General features: G+C 41.2%; 1 protein-coding gene across 2 annotated transcripts in view; it reads left to right on the top strand.

Annotated features, from left to right (window-relative positions):
• Window positions 1-16558, top strand: part of LOC126412618 (histone-lysine N-methyltransferase ash1) — a 328316-nt gene that overhangs the window by 294804 nt on the left and 16954 nt on the right. The window contains exon 22 of one of the 2 annotated variants that reach the window (XM_050082287.1): window positions 11839-11964. In XM_050082287.1, the coding sequence (XP_049938244.1) occupies window positions 11839-11964 (126 nt within the window). Of the gene's footprint in view, window positions 1-11838; window positions 11992-16558 lie in introns of both variants that reach the window. The other variant, XM_050082288.1, reaches the window with a different exon arrangement.

The raw sequence follows: 16558 nt of genomic DNA, 5'->3' as shown, positions 1-16558 counted from the left end.
CATGGAAAGGCTTATTTACTTATTTTGTAAGTAGTAATAACATAAGTCAGTATGTTTACACTTTTCAGTATTTAGTTGTATTTTTTATTGCTTCAACAAACTTCACATTTTGGTATTGACTTCTTCTGATTGTTAAGCAGTGATGCAAAATACTTTGAGTTTGATATGCTATTGTATTCTCAGACAAAAGCTTTGACTACCACAAAATCCAATAATGTTTGTATAACATCTGAATACTAGGTGCAGAAATATGAAAATTTATGTTTCCAATTATTTACTTTAGTAAAACTCCAACAATACTGTTCACCATATCCACAGTTTGTTTATGCCACTATTGGTGGCCCAAGTAATTTCAGGATCAAACAAATTGTCAGCTGTACAATGGTATTGAGAGATAAAACCCGTTCAAGTGACTGGAAGTTGCAAGCATCATTTATGTACCTGAACAGATGGAAATAGCTTTTCTTTTCCAGTTCTAAACAATATGTGGCAAATTTTGTGTGTAGGCTTAGTAGTGATTCTTTATATTCGTAATGTAATAAGAGTAATTTTTTAATATAATCAGAGTAAATAAATTAAAATTTGTAATGCAAAATAGGTCACTGAAAGAGTTTGTTATTGTGTGTGGCTCATGGGGATCTGTTTAAGTGTCTGAATGGTGGATTTGTTTAAGTGTCAGGTTGGGCCGGCCACGGTGGCCGAGCGGTTCTAGGCGCTTCAGTTGTGAACCGCACGACTGCTACGGTCGCAGGTTCAAATCCTGCCTCGGGCATGGGTGTGTGTGATGTCCTTAGGTTAGTTAGGCTTAAGTAGTTCTAAGTTCTAGGGGACTTATGACCTCAGTTGTTGAGTCCCATAGTGCTCAGAGCCATTTGAACCATTTTTTTGTCAGGTTGGTAAAGGTAGGAATTCAGAAGTCAACCCACCCTTTTGTCCTAGGAATTTTTGTCTCCTTGCAAGTTTTATCTGTAGTAAATATGGTAAGACAATTTAGAGGTGATAGTAATAGAGAATTTACTCTCCTCATATTTGGTAGGCTGCAGTCACAGCAACACTGACATCGGTGTATTCTGATGATGACTGACAGCTCAAGATAGCCGATCTTTTCAAAGCAGGACGCCAGTACATTCAAGGTCACAGGGCAACTGATCTCGACACTGGAATATACAGACTTTGGACAATGGTCAGCGGAATTACAATCACTATTTTTCTTCAATCAGATCGGCGAACATTCCCATATGCAAAACGTGGATTGTGAGAAGTTTTTGAGTTTAGTACAAAAAAGGAGGAGTTTTTGGCTTCCCGAGTCTGAAAGAAATAATGACAGGGATATATCCTGGAATCTATGGTCTGAAACCACTCTTTTATTGGGACCACAAGTGTTGATAACTTAAAAATTTAATAATAATTTCTTGAACTTTACCGTATATTACATTATGTTTGTTCTGTGATAGGTCGTCCATTTCAGCCTCATGCTTATACTTAAGGGTGTATGTGGCCTGCAAAATAAGCAAAATCTGTCTTGGAAATTTTAGGACCAGATTATAACCTCAAAAACGAATATGTTCAAGTGAGAAAAGTGGCGTATGTCCATTTTGATGCTTAAAGTTTCCATGGTGACATTTTTTTTTTTTTTGTTTTAGTTCATGATTGTTGGCTGTGTATAAATTATTATTACTGCTTACTGGCATTTTTATGCCAGCAGGGTGGTGATTCTGTTACATGAAGTTGTTTGCAGATGTGGTATATATGTTTCCACATTTCAGTGCATTAGGTCTTCGGAGTAGCTTATTCTAAAATTTTTATTTATCTTTTATGCATATGCTGAATGACGGTCATTTGAAGTCATGCAGAATATCTGTAATCTTGATTTTCAATGTCACCATGAACCATCTCGAGTAAGTCTGGCTATGTCAGTCACTGAGAAAAGGGTGCACACTACTTGCCACGTTCTTTTTGAGTCAGATATAGTTTTGAATAGATTGCTACGCTTTTTGATTCTGCCAGTAACTGACAGAAGACATTGGATGTACTTTGACTGAACTGTTGGGCGACCTCTGTCAACTGTTGTCAGTGCAACTGTGAATGCAACCATAGGAGCGTTAAGTACATGTCGTTTTAGCTTATAAAAAATGGTAATGGAAAGCCCTGGATGGAATACATGTGATGGAAGGAGTTTAGGCAACAACTCACTGCACAGTTGAGATGCATAACAAGAATGAAAATGTTCTGGAGCTTTGAGACAGTGTCTTTCTTAAGGACTTTCTAGAAAACGTGCACACACACACACACACACACACACACACACACACACACACACACACAGTTACATTGTCTTGGCTGTGTATTTTGTACCAGATGGATCTGAAGAAGGATGTTGTGTGAAGTTTCTTTTAAGTGTATATCAACTGCTGAACACCTCTCTTTCATTATTTTTGTTTCGTTAATGTTATACGGTAAGGGTGTTTTCAAAATATCTCCTCTGAAGTTGTGAATGTATTTGCTGCTTCTCACATTCATAAATTGCTTACTAGTTTTACATAAAGGTTTTTCATATTAGCAAAACCTTCAGAACCATCCACAATTCACATTTGGTATTTTCCTGCACAACACATGTGTAAACACGTCATGTCAAGAGCGTCACTCAGTACTGGAGTGATAGCGGTTTGTACAAAGTTGTTAGAAAGTACCTATGTGTTGCATGTTTTGTGAATAGAAACTCTTTCTGGGTGTATCCTCTAAGCATATGCATGATTATTCCGTGAGGTTTTGTACTAGGAGACAGATGACATTTACATCCTGCCGCAATATTTCAGCTGACAACCATTCAGTCATCTCCTGATGAGTTTACAGAGGAGATTGCTGGTGCACTTTGCTGACTTTATACCAAAAATTTGGCATGATGGCACATGTGCAAAGGTTTCCACTACACTACTGCCCTCTGTTGAGTTAGTGCACTCTGTCAAATTTTACTCCATCTACTGCATGTAGGCATGTGCACAGTGGTGATGATGTATCGCTCAATATTGGAGTGATGGTGGTTTGTGTAATGATGTTAGAAAGTACCTATGTGTAGAGTGTTTTTTGAAACTGTAGGCTTCGAGAATTAAAATTCAGTTGTCAAAATAATAAAGTTAATTGTGCTCGGATGTGTCATTAGGTGTAAAATTTTGTCTTTCTGAAGATGTCAAGAAATCACCAGGTCCCAAGCCTTACCAAGCAGAAAACTGCTGTTGCAATTAGTAAGGTCTTCCAGCAGATGTATTTTCACAGATTGCTTAATAATAGAATCCAGAAAGGTCTCACTGTGGCAATGATTTTCATGGCAGAATAATATATAGAATGTTCTACTAACATACAATATTCGGCAATGCCTGGCTTACTGGGTTGCAAAAGGCAATTGTAGCAATCATGTTCCACACACCTTTCTTGAACTATGTGTGTGGTCTCGTCAATGCTATGCCATGTTGACACTTTAACTCGAACTTTCTGCAAACCCATATCAGCCCTCATCAGAAGCTGGGCCACATGTGAAAGCAGCCATGTCATATACCAGCTCTGCTGCAATCATTGCACAGCTTTTTATGTTTGTGTAACTACCAAACAGCTGTCCACCGAGATGAATGGCCATCGCCAAACTGTGGTCAAGAGCAAAATGGACCACCTTGAGACACAACATGCAGCTGAATATAATATACTTTAATTTCAATGGCTGCTTCACAACTTTGAGTGTCTGGATCCTCCCCTCCACCACCAGCTTTTCTGCACTGCACAGATGGGAGTTATCCTCATAACACATTCTCCACTCCCGAAATTGTCCTGGCTTCAACTTATGGCAACCCACTGACGCCCTCTGTCCACATAACATTTTCTGCCCTCTTTGTCTTATCACCTCCTCCTAATTCACGTTCCCTCATCCCCTTTGTGTGCCACCTTCTGCCAATGCCCCCACCCATCTCTATTTTATGCATCATCAGTTATTTTGCCACCCATATAGCTATGTTTAGTATCTCATTTCCTAATCTAACTCCCTGATTTCACTTAACTACATTCCATTGCCCTTGTTTTACTTTTTTTTATGCTCACCTTGCACACTTCAAGAAGCTATCAATTGTGTTCAATGGCTCTTCCACTGCAGTAAAGCAAAAGGTGCTGTGAATTGTGCTGTGCAGATTGGAATCTGCAGATTACCGTATCAGTATGGCAAAGCTGACATTGGACACACAACATGCACAGCTGATGAAAGGTGCATGGAACATGAACACCGGACTCTCCTTTTCCAGTTCAGTAAGTTGGCCATAGCTGAATGTTGTATCTCCACAGAACATTCTATGGATTATTCTGTCTTCCAGCTGAGTCAGCCAGCCATAGCTGAACATTATCTCCACAGAACAGTCTATGGATTATTCTGCCATGAAGATCTTGGCCACAAGATCATCATACTGGGATTCATTCTATCCCTCACCCTTTCCCTCCCCTTCCCCGCCCCGTCCAGATGGCTGCTTTTATTCAACATGACAGTTATTTCATGGCTGTGTGTGTGTGTGTGTGTGTGTGTGTGTGTGTGTGTGTGTGTGTGTGTGTGTGTGTTTTTTTAAGAATGCACAATGCGCTGGCCAAAATCTCAATGTGTAGCAGGCTTTTTGTTATGCCTGTCTGCAAATCAGTATGTCACCTTCATGGTGAGTAGCAATGTATCATTTTCATTATAGTTCAGTATGTTAGCTACATTTTATACGCAGCAATGAATGATCTAAAATGAACCATATGCAATGTTTATGCAGTGTGTTTTTACCTCTACAGAATTCTTAAAATTTCATGCAATGCCTCGTGTATTTTATTGCAACACAGTATCTATGACAAATAATGGACAGAAAGGCTGTAAGATGTTAAAGAATCAAAATTTTTCACCAAATAGTTTTCTTAAAATCAGATGATAAGTGTTTCATAGTGGCTGACACATTCACTCAGGCACGTCAGTGATAAGTCGTGTAATACAGCTGCGCTGTGCACATGGGAGAGAGTAATTGTATTGCAACACATCTTGTTAGGTTACTTGGCTTTCCGTCCTGTGATGAAACATTCTGTTTGCTATACAGTGTGAAACAAATTATACACAAAATTACTGAAAACATATCAAGAATCAGAATCAACAAATATTGAGTGAAAACTTATTACTGTGGTTCCTAGTGACTGCCGATGTATCAGAGCTATATCACAGATAGCTTCACCCTTTCCTTGAGTGATTACAGTTATGAATATATGGAGGACAACTGGTGTTACGGAAGAGTAATGATGAAAGAACGCTAATTTACTAAGATGAGTCCAAACTGACACCTCGCTTTCATCATAGGCTTCTAAAATCATACTAAAACTGCAGGAGATACGTAATTCATAGTCATGAAACAATATTGACACACGTGTGTTTGTATATGGAGTAATTCCTTTCTAGAGGAGCCTTTAAGTTAAACGCTTCAGTTGTCAGAGTAATCGTATTTATTTTGTATCATGGGTGTTGAAACCCAGAGCAGTCGATAAAGTCATGACACCCAGCGCTCCAGGAACATTCAACACCGGTGAGTCGGCGGACCATATGGTTTAACAAGTACATAGGTAGTGGCCGGAGTGTTGTGTACCAGTGCAGGTAGCGGGATAAGTTGATGACAAAGCCTACACAATGTGTGTCTGGTACAGCAGCTTCGAAAGGACACCCACACCTTAGCAACAGCATCAGTTTGTTCAGTTTGTTGAATAAAAGGTAAGCTGAGGAAAGGACATGATGGGACAGAACTCAAGCTGCCAATGAGTCACAAAGTACCCATTAAAGTACAGCTGGCCACGGTGTGCCAAATTTCACAAGTGCAGTGTGCGTAGGTCACTTGTGAGCAAGGACCCGGCTTGTCAGTCAGGTTTGCTCAGTCCTTCTTGTAAGTAACTGGAACAATGCAACGTTTCATTTAGCATTTGTAGTGCAGTATTTTGCAGTTGGCACAACTCTCTGAGTTCGGCAGAATTGTGGTATCAGCACTATTTCACTATTTATTTGTGGTATTAAAGGCGTTCGCAGGTCCAGTGGCTTTTTGCACAAAAAGAAGCTATGCAGTGATCTGTTGTCACATCATCATCATCATCATCATCTTGGACAGTTTCTAGCCTCTGTCCAGGTCTGTTTGAAACATAAGCATCTCCATTGTCTTCTGTCTTCCCACCATCTCTCTGTCTTCACCTTGGTCCAGTCTGGATGCATTCCTCCACTCCTATCAGCCATTTGTCTCTTCGTCTTCCTCTTGGTCTCTTTCCTTCCAATTTTATCTCTTGTATCCTCCTGGGTATCCTCTTCTCCTCCATTTGCTTAACGTGCCCATACCATCTCAACCTTGATTTCTCTGTCTCCTCTTGTAATCGTTCCACCTTCATTAAGTCTCTGATCTTCTCATTTCTTAACCTGTGTATCTTTGTCACTCCAATACTGTTCCTCAAGAATTTCATCTCACTAGCTTGTACTTTGCTTTTCTCTCTTCCTTTTATAACCCAGGTTTCGGATGCATTTGTCGGGACTGGGACACAGTTTGACCAGTATATAACCTTTTCACTGATTTGGTGTACATCCTTTCTCCATATCAGGCTTTTGACACTCTTCTGAAATGCTTCTGCTTTTCTCCCCCACTCGTTTATTTGTCTGTCGTTTTTTCCATCTTCCTGTATCAAGGTTCCTAGGTACTTGAAACTCTCCATTCTCCTTAATTGTTCTGTACCAATTGTTATTCCAGTTGTTCCTCTCTCCTTCGTTCTTGTGATAATCATCTCACTCTTACTTATACTCCATTTCATCCCATATTCTTGTACTGTTTGTTCCCATATGTCCAGTTGTTTTTGTACTTCCTCCTCCTTATCCCCCCAAATCATCAGATCCTCTGGAAACACCATAGTTTTCATCTTCCCTTCACCAATTACTTGTGCTACTGTACTCATTGTATCATCCACTGCTACAGTGAAGAGTAATAGTGAAAGTGCACTTCCCTGCCACAAGCCATTCTTCTGTTCAATCCAAGCTGATCTCTCTCCTCCCACTTTCACAAAGCTCACACTTCCATGGTACATTTCTGTTATCCTCCAAATAATCTGTTTTGCTACTCCTTTGTTCTCCAGGGCTTTCCACACTTTGTTTCTATGTACACTATCATACGCTTTTTCAATGTCCAGGAAGGTCATTAGTAGATCTATTCCGTATTTATAATGCTGTTCCTGCAGTTATCTTACAGCAAAAATTAGCTCCATTGTGGACCTTCCTGTTCTGAAGTCGTGTTGCTCTTCTCTCACCCCTCCTTCTAATTTTGTTCGAATTTGTGCTTCCAAGATTTTTTCAAAAATCTGTGCACAATGACTCATCAATTTTATCCCTCGAGAGTTCTTGCACTATTTTCTATTTCCCTTCTCAAAGATCAGGACAATTATTCTCTTCTTCCAGTCTTCTGGGATCATCTTCTGTCTCCACACAATCTTCATTACACGATGTAGCCATTGACATTGTCCTTCTGTTATGTTTCCAGTTGACATTTTCACTATTCTGTAATCTCAGTGATTATTTGTGTAAATTTAAAGTAGCACTACATTGCCTACATGTTTCTTAGTTCCCCATGTAAATTGTTTGTATTCTCTGTATGTGAAGTTACTATATTCATCAACGAACAATTTTGTGTACATTTTTTTTAAATGGCAGTCCATTGCCTATTTTTTTTTCTCCAAACTACATATTTGTTAAGAAAAATGACTTGTCCTATATCATGTATACTTTGTACAATGTGTGATCCACAGGATAAATAAATAAAATAAATAAAAATCCTCACCTCTCCTGCTGCTCTCACCATTTCTACACTTAGCTCATCCAGACCTGGTGACTTCCCTCCCTTCATCTTGCCCAATGCATGTTCCCCTTCTCCCCATGTAAGGTCTTTTTCCATTTGTTGTTCCTCCTCTTTTTCTCCTCAGCTTGTTCCTCCTCATCCCAGTCTCCATTCGGTTCAGGAGTTCTTCAAAATACTCCTTCCGCATGTTCTTGAGTTCCTTCTTATTCTCTACATCTTGGCCACTTTTGTTCACCATTCTGGCATAATATATCGTACCATTCTTCCTCTTACTTTTAATCATCCCATATAACACCTTTTTTGAACTTCCACTATCCTCCGCCACCACTCTTTTTTCTTCTTCTTTCTTTCTTGCTTGATACTCTTCTCTTGTCTCTACTCTTCTCTTCTGGAACCATGCCCTAAAGGCTCTATTCTTCTTCTGTACTATATCGTTTGTGCCATCAGGGTGTTTCCTTCCATCTCTTTTTTGTTGCTTGACCTCCCACATATTGCTTCCGCCACACTTACTAATGTTCCCTTGAATCTACCCCATTCCTTTTCTACCATTTATGGTTCATCCTTTGGGATGCTTTCCTTTACTACTTGTAGGCACTGTAGCCTACTTTCTTCCTCCTTCAACTTCCATACTCTTATATGTCTTTTCTGGTTTTCTGTCTCTCTATTATCCTTAGTCCCTCTCTGGTTAATTACCAGCAAATGGTGGTTGCTATCCAAGGCCTCTGGTGGTATTACCTTAATGTCGTACAGGAAGTAGACTTTCTCTATAAGTCTTGACTGTACTAGGTAATCTTATGGCTCTCTCTTTTCCAGAACCAAGAGTTCCCAACCAGCAAGCCATTCCTTTGGCAGAACGCCAATAGAACCTTCCTCGTTTCAGCAGCCCCGACCCTCTGGTCCAAGCACACTTTCGCAGCCTTGTGTTTCTCTTCCAACGTGTGCATTTAAATCCCCCATTACTATCCCATTCTTCCTTCCCATCTGTTTCTGCATTTCCTCTTCAAACTCTTGCTTCTCCTCAGAACTGCAACCCACCTGTAGCACATACACTTGTATAGTCTCTATGGTTGTCCCCTTGACTGATGTCACAATCCTTTAAAATAAATGGGAATGACAGAAGAGAGGGATGAGAATTACAGTTCACATAAGTGATGGGTACTGCTTATTTGCCACGAAATGACATTATAGTACTACACAGAAGGAATTTAAACTTTGCAATTACAACAGTTTCCAGTGGTAATAAACAAAGGGTATGGAGACTCCATATGTTACTGCAAAGTGTGTTGGTTAAGGCAAGGGTATGCCTGGAACAAGTTTTTGATTTAAAACTCGCTATTGTTGAATTTATGAAGGAAAAAGCTGGAAACTGTCCAAGTAAGACATTGCAAGATAACTTTTTTCTGATTTGAAGGGCATGACTTTAAAAACAAAATCGTGTTGTAGAAGGGACACATTCTGACAAAGAAAGCCAGTTCCCTAAGCTCAAGTTAAAGAAAGTGAGAGGTTTAAAGAATTCATTGTGGCCTTGCAAGAATTACAACAATAGTTTTATACAGGTTTTGAGGACACTGTCAAAAGTCACATCAGTTTCGAGACAGTTTGCCATTTCAGTTGAAAGCGCCCCTGTGTATATGCAGACCGATTGACCTCCAAGGTAATTCCAGTTTTAAAAACAAATCTTTAAAACTGTCCAGGATGTCTGCAGTGCTTTTCTCAGATAGATTTTCCAAGTCTCTCTAGTGAGATGGAAGAAGTGCTACAATATTTTGACATGAAATATTTGTGTGAAAGACTTTTTTTCAATTATGAAACTAAATAAGTCACAATTATGTGGCATGCGAAACTCTCTGAAATCATGTGCATCTGTCCGTGTGCCGACAGTTTGTACCAGACAAAAATTAAATTATGTCTTCAGCATGCCAAATATAATTAATTAATACTGAAAACTTGATTTGTTTGTGATCTGTGTTGTTGAGAAATGTGAAACCAGGTTGTATGCAGTGCAACTGTACGGCCATTTAAATGCAATGCGTTCCCTGATTTCCCCTCTTCTCCGTCCTTGCACTCAGAAAGTGCTGCATGGGGGTGGGGGAAGTGTGAAGCAAGGCTGAGCACTTTGGCAGTGGGGCCTGGGCGTGGCCTGTAAGCCAAAATCTTTACCACCCCTCCATTAGAGGGACACTTGTGAAGAATGAAGCAACATCAAAACTTATTAATAAGTATGATTCGTTGTCATAAAGACTTGAGCCTTGCTGTGGGAAGTCCTGTATTCTCTCTGGTAGCAAACTCATTTATGGAAGACTTTGAGGAGAAGGCACTCGAGTCTGCAGAGCTTAAACCAAACGGGTGATATTTAGATGATACTGTTGTGTGTCCCCATAATGAGGAAGAGCCATCATGAGTTTTACATCTAAATTCTATCCATGAAAATATTCAGATTACGATGAATTTGGAGTAAGGTGGCTGTCTTTCTTTTCTTGATATCTCAATCCATTGGAAAGTGGATAGATCACTAGGGCTTTTTGTTTTACTGTAAGCCCACATGTGGATCTATATTTTCAGCTTTCTAGCTGTCACCACCCTTCACATACTGTGGGCATCCTTTGTATACAGGCACATAAGGCATGTGTTGTATCTGGTAGAGAGAGCCTTGCGAAGTAGTTAGAACACCTGCAGTCTGCGTTTAAAGGCAATAGATATTCTTCCCATGAAATTAAGCCAGGTTTATTGAGGAGTAAACATGACCATAAACCTCAAGGGATGTCCCTCCAAAATGTGGGTAACGTTTCATCTAAATTAGGCAGAATCCTTAAGAAACGTCATATTAAACCCAGGCCACCTATAAAAATCTGTGCTCTTCCCATCTCAGCAAAAGATGATCTGGGTTTGGGGAAGGCGGAATTCCACAGATTACTATATCAATGTAGCAAAGCCTACATTGGTCAGACAACATGCACAGTTCATGAAAGGTGGGTGGAACATGATCATCAGACTCACCTTCTCCAGCCCAGTAGTGTTGATACTCCACAGGACATTCTACAGGCTATACTGCTATGAAAAACTTGGCCGCGACAAGATCCTACTGGGATTCAGTTATTAAGGAATCTGTGGAAATATGTTTTGCAGAAGACATTATTACATGTGGTGGTGCCTTTCTACTTGATAAGTCTTGGGACCTTGTGATTTCTGTGATATCTTCAGAAAGACTAAATTTTACATCTAATGACAAATTCAGTGACAGTGAATTTTATTATTTTGACAACTGAGTTTTAACTGTGTGGGCCACAGTTCAATAGAGGGCATACATGCAATATCACTGTTGTGTGTGCGGCTGTCTGCTATAGACAGAACAGTATTCAACAAAAGGTGCTAAACTTGACAGAGGGATGTCGTACAGTAAAACCTTAAGCACATGCGCCACTGTACAAATTTTCAGTATAAAGTCAGCGACATGCACCAGTAATCTCCATGCTAAAATAACCTTAAGATGGCTGAATGGTTGTCAGTTGAAATGTGGTGGCAAAAGGTCATTGTCATCCAGCTGCAACCTCAAAATCAGCCGGCCGTGGTGGCCGTGCGGTTCTAGGCACTACAGTCTACGGTCACAGGTTCGAATCCTGCCTCGGGCATGGATATTTGTGATGTCCTTAGGTTAGGTAGGTTTAAGTAGTTCTAAGTTCTAGGGGACTGATGACCTCAGAAGCTAAGTCCCATAGTGCTCAGAGCCATTTGAACCTCAAAACCACAAGGAATACTCATTATGCCGGGAAAACTTCAACAATAATGTATATGGTCATTATTCATATTACCCTGCTGGTGCAATAGGAGCAGACAGTTGTTGATATTTCAGTGCTGTGAATTAAGTGAGATTGGATAACCAACACTTAATGTGTAACACTTACTTATTATTAGTTTGCACACTTCACATATCACTCTGCTTGCATACGTGTAACTGAAGCTTTTATACCATCAGCCACATGGACCTGTAGCACCAAGATCGCGGGGCCGAAGCACAAGCTCAAGAGCAGCAGAGGAGGAGGCAAAGGTTCAGCAACCTTCTACTCACCAAGATGAGGAGGAGGAACTGCCTCTAGCCAGAGTAAGGGATGACACTTTGGCACGAAAGGCATGTTGCTGCTTCGCTTATTCGCTTCAATGCATGTCCACTTGCCAGAGCTAATGTTAATAGTAATGCTGTTAGTGTTTATGTATATCCCTTTCTTCTTATGTTGCACCTCTTAACTCAAAAACACTAATTGTCCATTTGTTGACCATATTTGTGGCAGATATTAATGCCACAATAATTTGCTTTCTGTGTGTCCAGTACATTTGTGTGGCTAATGGTATTGATGGAAACTTTGACAGTGGATTATCATTTTCATTCAGTGTACTGTGCGTTATGTCCAGATATCTTGCATAGGACGCTGTTTTTGCATGTATGTGTGCAGTAAAATTATTGCAGCATGTGTTTGCTTTATGTAAACAGATAAAAGGAAAATGGTCACTAACCCAGTGATTAATCTGTACATCATGGTACTATGTTAAATATCACACAGTTTTCTTTCTGTGACTCTTTAATGTGTTTTTCCTACCATTATGGTTTAATATAACAACTTCCTGTATGTCCTGAATCACATTGCAGTTTCAAACAGCGGGAGATTCTGGATGAAATGACAATACAGGTTAGAATTGTTACTCACCACATAGAGGAGGCATTGAGCAGTGGACAGGCCCACTTAAAAGTAGACATTTGGATATTACTTAGCTTCCAGACGAAGTTCTTCATGAGATGAAGAAACATATTCACACACACAAGAACTCATATACACATCTCTGAGTGCTGTGGTTCCACTAATGAAGGATAGCTAAACAAAACCTTTAAATGTGCCTGTCTGCTACTCAGTGCCTCCTCAAAGTGGTGGATAGCAATCCTACCTAATTCATATTGCATTTTGATATACTTCATAACCACAAACTGTACTGAATCTGGGACTGTCAGAAAATAATTCAGTACTCATTAATTGATATTAATACAGCTCCACAGTTACTCATAATATTGCCGTGTGGTTAAAGGCGCTGCAGTCTGGAACCGCAAGACCGCTACGGTCGCAGGTTCGAATCCTGCCTCGGGCATGGATGTTTGTGATGTCCTTAGGTTAGTTGGGTTTAACTAGTTCTAAGTTCTAGGGGACTAATGACCTCAGCAGTTGAGTCCCATAGTGCTCAGAGCCATTTGAACCATTTTACTCATAATATTGAAGTATTTTACATGTACAGTAAGTATTAAAAATAGTTGTGATGTTCAAGTTTTCTTCAGTATGTTCTCTCGTCATACTAGTTGTGGTACTCACCTGCTAACTAACACTTCAAGTGCCGAGATCACCATGTTACATTGTCTTCAGTGTTGGAAAGAATGTCATGCCTGTAATACTAGGGGTAAGGTATTCTTTCCAAAGACAATGTAATGTTACAGGCAAGGCACTCAAAAGTGTTAAGGGCAAGTTTTCTGTGAAGATTAGAATTTCATCGTGAGAGTAGGCTTAATGTAAATTGAGAAAATGGAAAAAAATTGAATTTGATGAATGGTAATTGATGCATGCAGCTTATAGAATTTGAATGTTTCCCTCTGTAGACATTATGTTAAAGCTTGAGCTCCTATACTTGCACGTCTCTTTTTTAGCTAACAAGAAAATAAAGAAATAAGGCTCAGTCAAACAGAGAGTTGGCTGCTAGTGTAACCAGGTTGCAGTGATCCAGTTGTCGAATTTCATTTGATACGAGTGAGTCAGTGCAGTGCGGTAAACTCAATTTAATTCCAATGGTGACCAGTTGTTGCTTTTATTTGCACTCCCTTTGAGGAAGTGAAGAAAGTGAGCTATGTGATACTGAATGAAACAACAAGTTTACTGTTACCAGTCACAGTTTATTTATTTCCACAACAAGTTTCAGAGGTGTAAACTTCCATCATCAGGTGGGTTTATGTAGGTTAGTATGATGTGTATGTGTTGTTTTACAATTTTGGGGCAACCTGTGGCATGGTCTAGTACTTGAAGACTTTTACTAGACAGTGTCACAGTATGTGTTGTAAGACAGTATCATAGATTACACCAAAATCATGACACTACATATACATGGTGTATTGATCCACATAAATGTACCTGATGCTGGAGGTTTAAATGTCTGAAACATGTTGTGGGAATAAATAAATTGTGACTGATACCATTAACTCATTTAATTAGCTAACAATAACAATCACAGAAAAGCCAAAATGAAAATAGTTTGCAGTCTTGTGAAGACCATTTCTTCAGATGTTTCTGTGCGTATCATGAACAATTCATAACATCATACAAGCTCATGGAGCCAAAAATACTAAGTAACTTCAGTTTTGCATTGTTAATCGTGTACTGAAAAGATAGTGAGAAAATAATTGGGCATCTGAGAATTTTATTAAATAATTCTCCAGAATGAAAATTTGAGTTATAACTTCAAGTTGAACAAATATATTTCAAGGAAGACGCAATACATGAAAGTCACAGATAAAGTAAACAGAGTAAGACGTGTGCACACTTTAACAGTCAAATCATGACTGAGTCCAAGTCTAGCGGCCGCTGGCTGGCTGGCTGCTTAGGTGGCGCTGTTGCTGCATGGCTGGCAGACTGCACCGCATGTAGAGGACACATGTAACTGCACGGTGGCACTTTGAAAGATCGGCGAGTCACAACACTTTTGCCCCCTTTGAAGCTTTTGCACAGGTCTTGATGGAGGTGGCCTGTAGATTGCTAATGTCCATAGTTGTTGTTTGACTGGCCATAAAGTCTCGAGGAGGAGGCTTCCCGTACGAACGGAAGTGTCCCCGATGATAACGGGTCGAGATGACAGGAGAGGTGGGGGTCAAATCTGCTGGGGCCCCGTGCACCAATCTGCCCATTGCGGCAAATCTGGTTGTTATAACAGGAGACATGGGCGATGTGTCCGCGTCTGTAGGAGAAGGAGGCGAGTAAAAGTTGCTCTGACAGATGATGGTCATATGGTTCCTGCATGGGCACGTCTCCAGGTGGCGTCAGTTCTTGTGCTGGCACCGATATGATGGGGAGAGGACTGCGTTGTGAGTAATGAGAGATTCCAGTATCCCGAGTGTCGGGTAGAACCGAAGGTGGTGTAGCGGCATCTGGAAAAGGCATTGCCGGCACACGAGGCCGAAGCTGGTTCGAATGACGCACTGCAACACCCGTGTCCGTCTGGATTTCATACAGGCGTTGGCCACGGTGTCGTAAGATGCGGCCAGGATTCCATTTTGGCCGCCTGCCATATCCCCGTACCCATACAAGGTCATTGGCGGTGAACTGGCCAAGACAAGGCACCCGCTGCCGTGAGGTGGAAGGCCGCAGAAGATGAAGTAGAATGCGAGGATGTTGGCCATGTAAGAGCTCGGCCGGGCTGTGGTCACCCATGAGGGTGAAACGGTAAGAAGCCAGAAATTGGAGAAGCGCATCATCAGCAGAAGAAGTCAGGAGTTTCCTCATCTGAGCCTTAAATGTGCGGACCAGTCATTCAGCCTTACCATTTGACTGTGGGTGGAACGGAGGGGCCGTGACATGCATGACGCCGTGACGGGCACAAAAATCAGCAAAATCGGAAGAGGCAAATTGCGAACCATTATCAGTAACAAGGGTAGAGGGAAGGCCTTCCAAAGAGAAAACGCGAGCTGGAGCATGGGTGGTTGCCGCAGTGGTAGGCGACGTGCAACAGACAATGAAGGGAAAGTTAGAGCAGGCGTCAATAACGAGAAGCCAATAAGTACCTAAAAAAGGTCCCGCGAAGTCAGCATGAATACGCTCCCAGGGCTTCTCAGGCGAAGGCCACAGTGACAAAGATGACTTCGGGGCGGCTGCCTGTGATGCACAAGGGCCACAGGCAGCAACCATGTGTGCGATTTCAGAGTTGATGCCGGGCCAGTGCACATGACAGCGCGCCAGAGATTTTGTGCCAGAGACACCCCAGTGCCCTTGGTGAAGGAGGCGCAAGACCGAAGCACGCAAAGACGCAGGCGAAGCATTGTCGGTGGAAAGGAGGAAAACACCATCCCTAGCCATAAGGTGGTAACAAAAAGCGTAGTAGTTCTGCAATGGATCAGAACTCGTAGCAGACAGACGATCGGGCCAACCCTTCTGAATACAGTGTAAAACCCAGGAGAGGGTAGGGTCAGAACCCGTAGCAGCCGCCATCCGGTCCCCGGTGATGGGGAACCCGTCCACAACCCGCTGCTCGGCAACATCCAGGTGGAAACACAAAAGTTCGTTCCCATTGAATGTCAGATCAGGACCCATGGGAAGGCGAGACAGTGCGTCAGCATTCGCATGTTGAGCCATCGGCCAGAAATGAATCTCATAATTGAAACGAGACAAGTAAAGGGCCCAACGCTGGAGGTGGTGTGAAGCCTCATCGGGAAGTGACGTCGATGGATGAAACAAGGAAACAAGTGGTTTGTGATCTGTAACAAGATGAAATTTGGATCCATAGAGAAAAATACCAAACTTATGAAGAGCATAAATAATGGCCAAAGCTTCTTTTTCAATTTGAGAATACTTTTGTTGGCCGTCCATGAGCGTTTCGGAGGCATAAGCAATGGGTTGTTCAGAACCGTCAGAAAAACGGTGCGCAAGGACTGCACCGACCCTGTATTGAGAGGCGTC

Source organism: Schistocerca serialis, chromosome 7, assembly GCF_023864345.2.
Source record: "Schistocerca serialis cubense isolate TAMUIC-IGC-003099 chromosome 7, iqSchSeri2.2, whole genome shotgun sequence".
Taxonomy (NCBI): domain Eukaryota; kingdom Metazoa; phylum Arthropoda; class Insecta; order Orthoptera; family Acrididae; genus Schistocerca; species Schistocerca serialis.
This window is presented reverse-complemented; position numbering and strand designations above follow the sequence as displayed.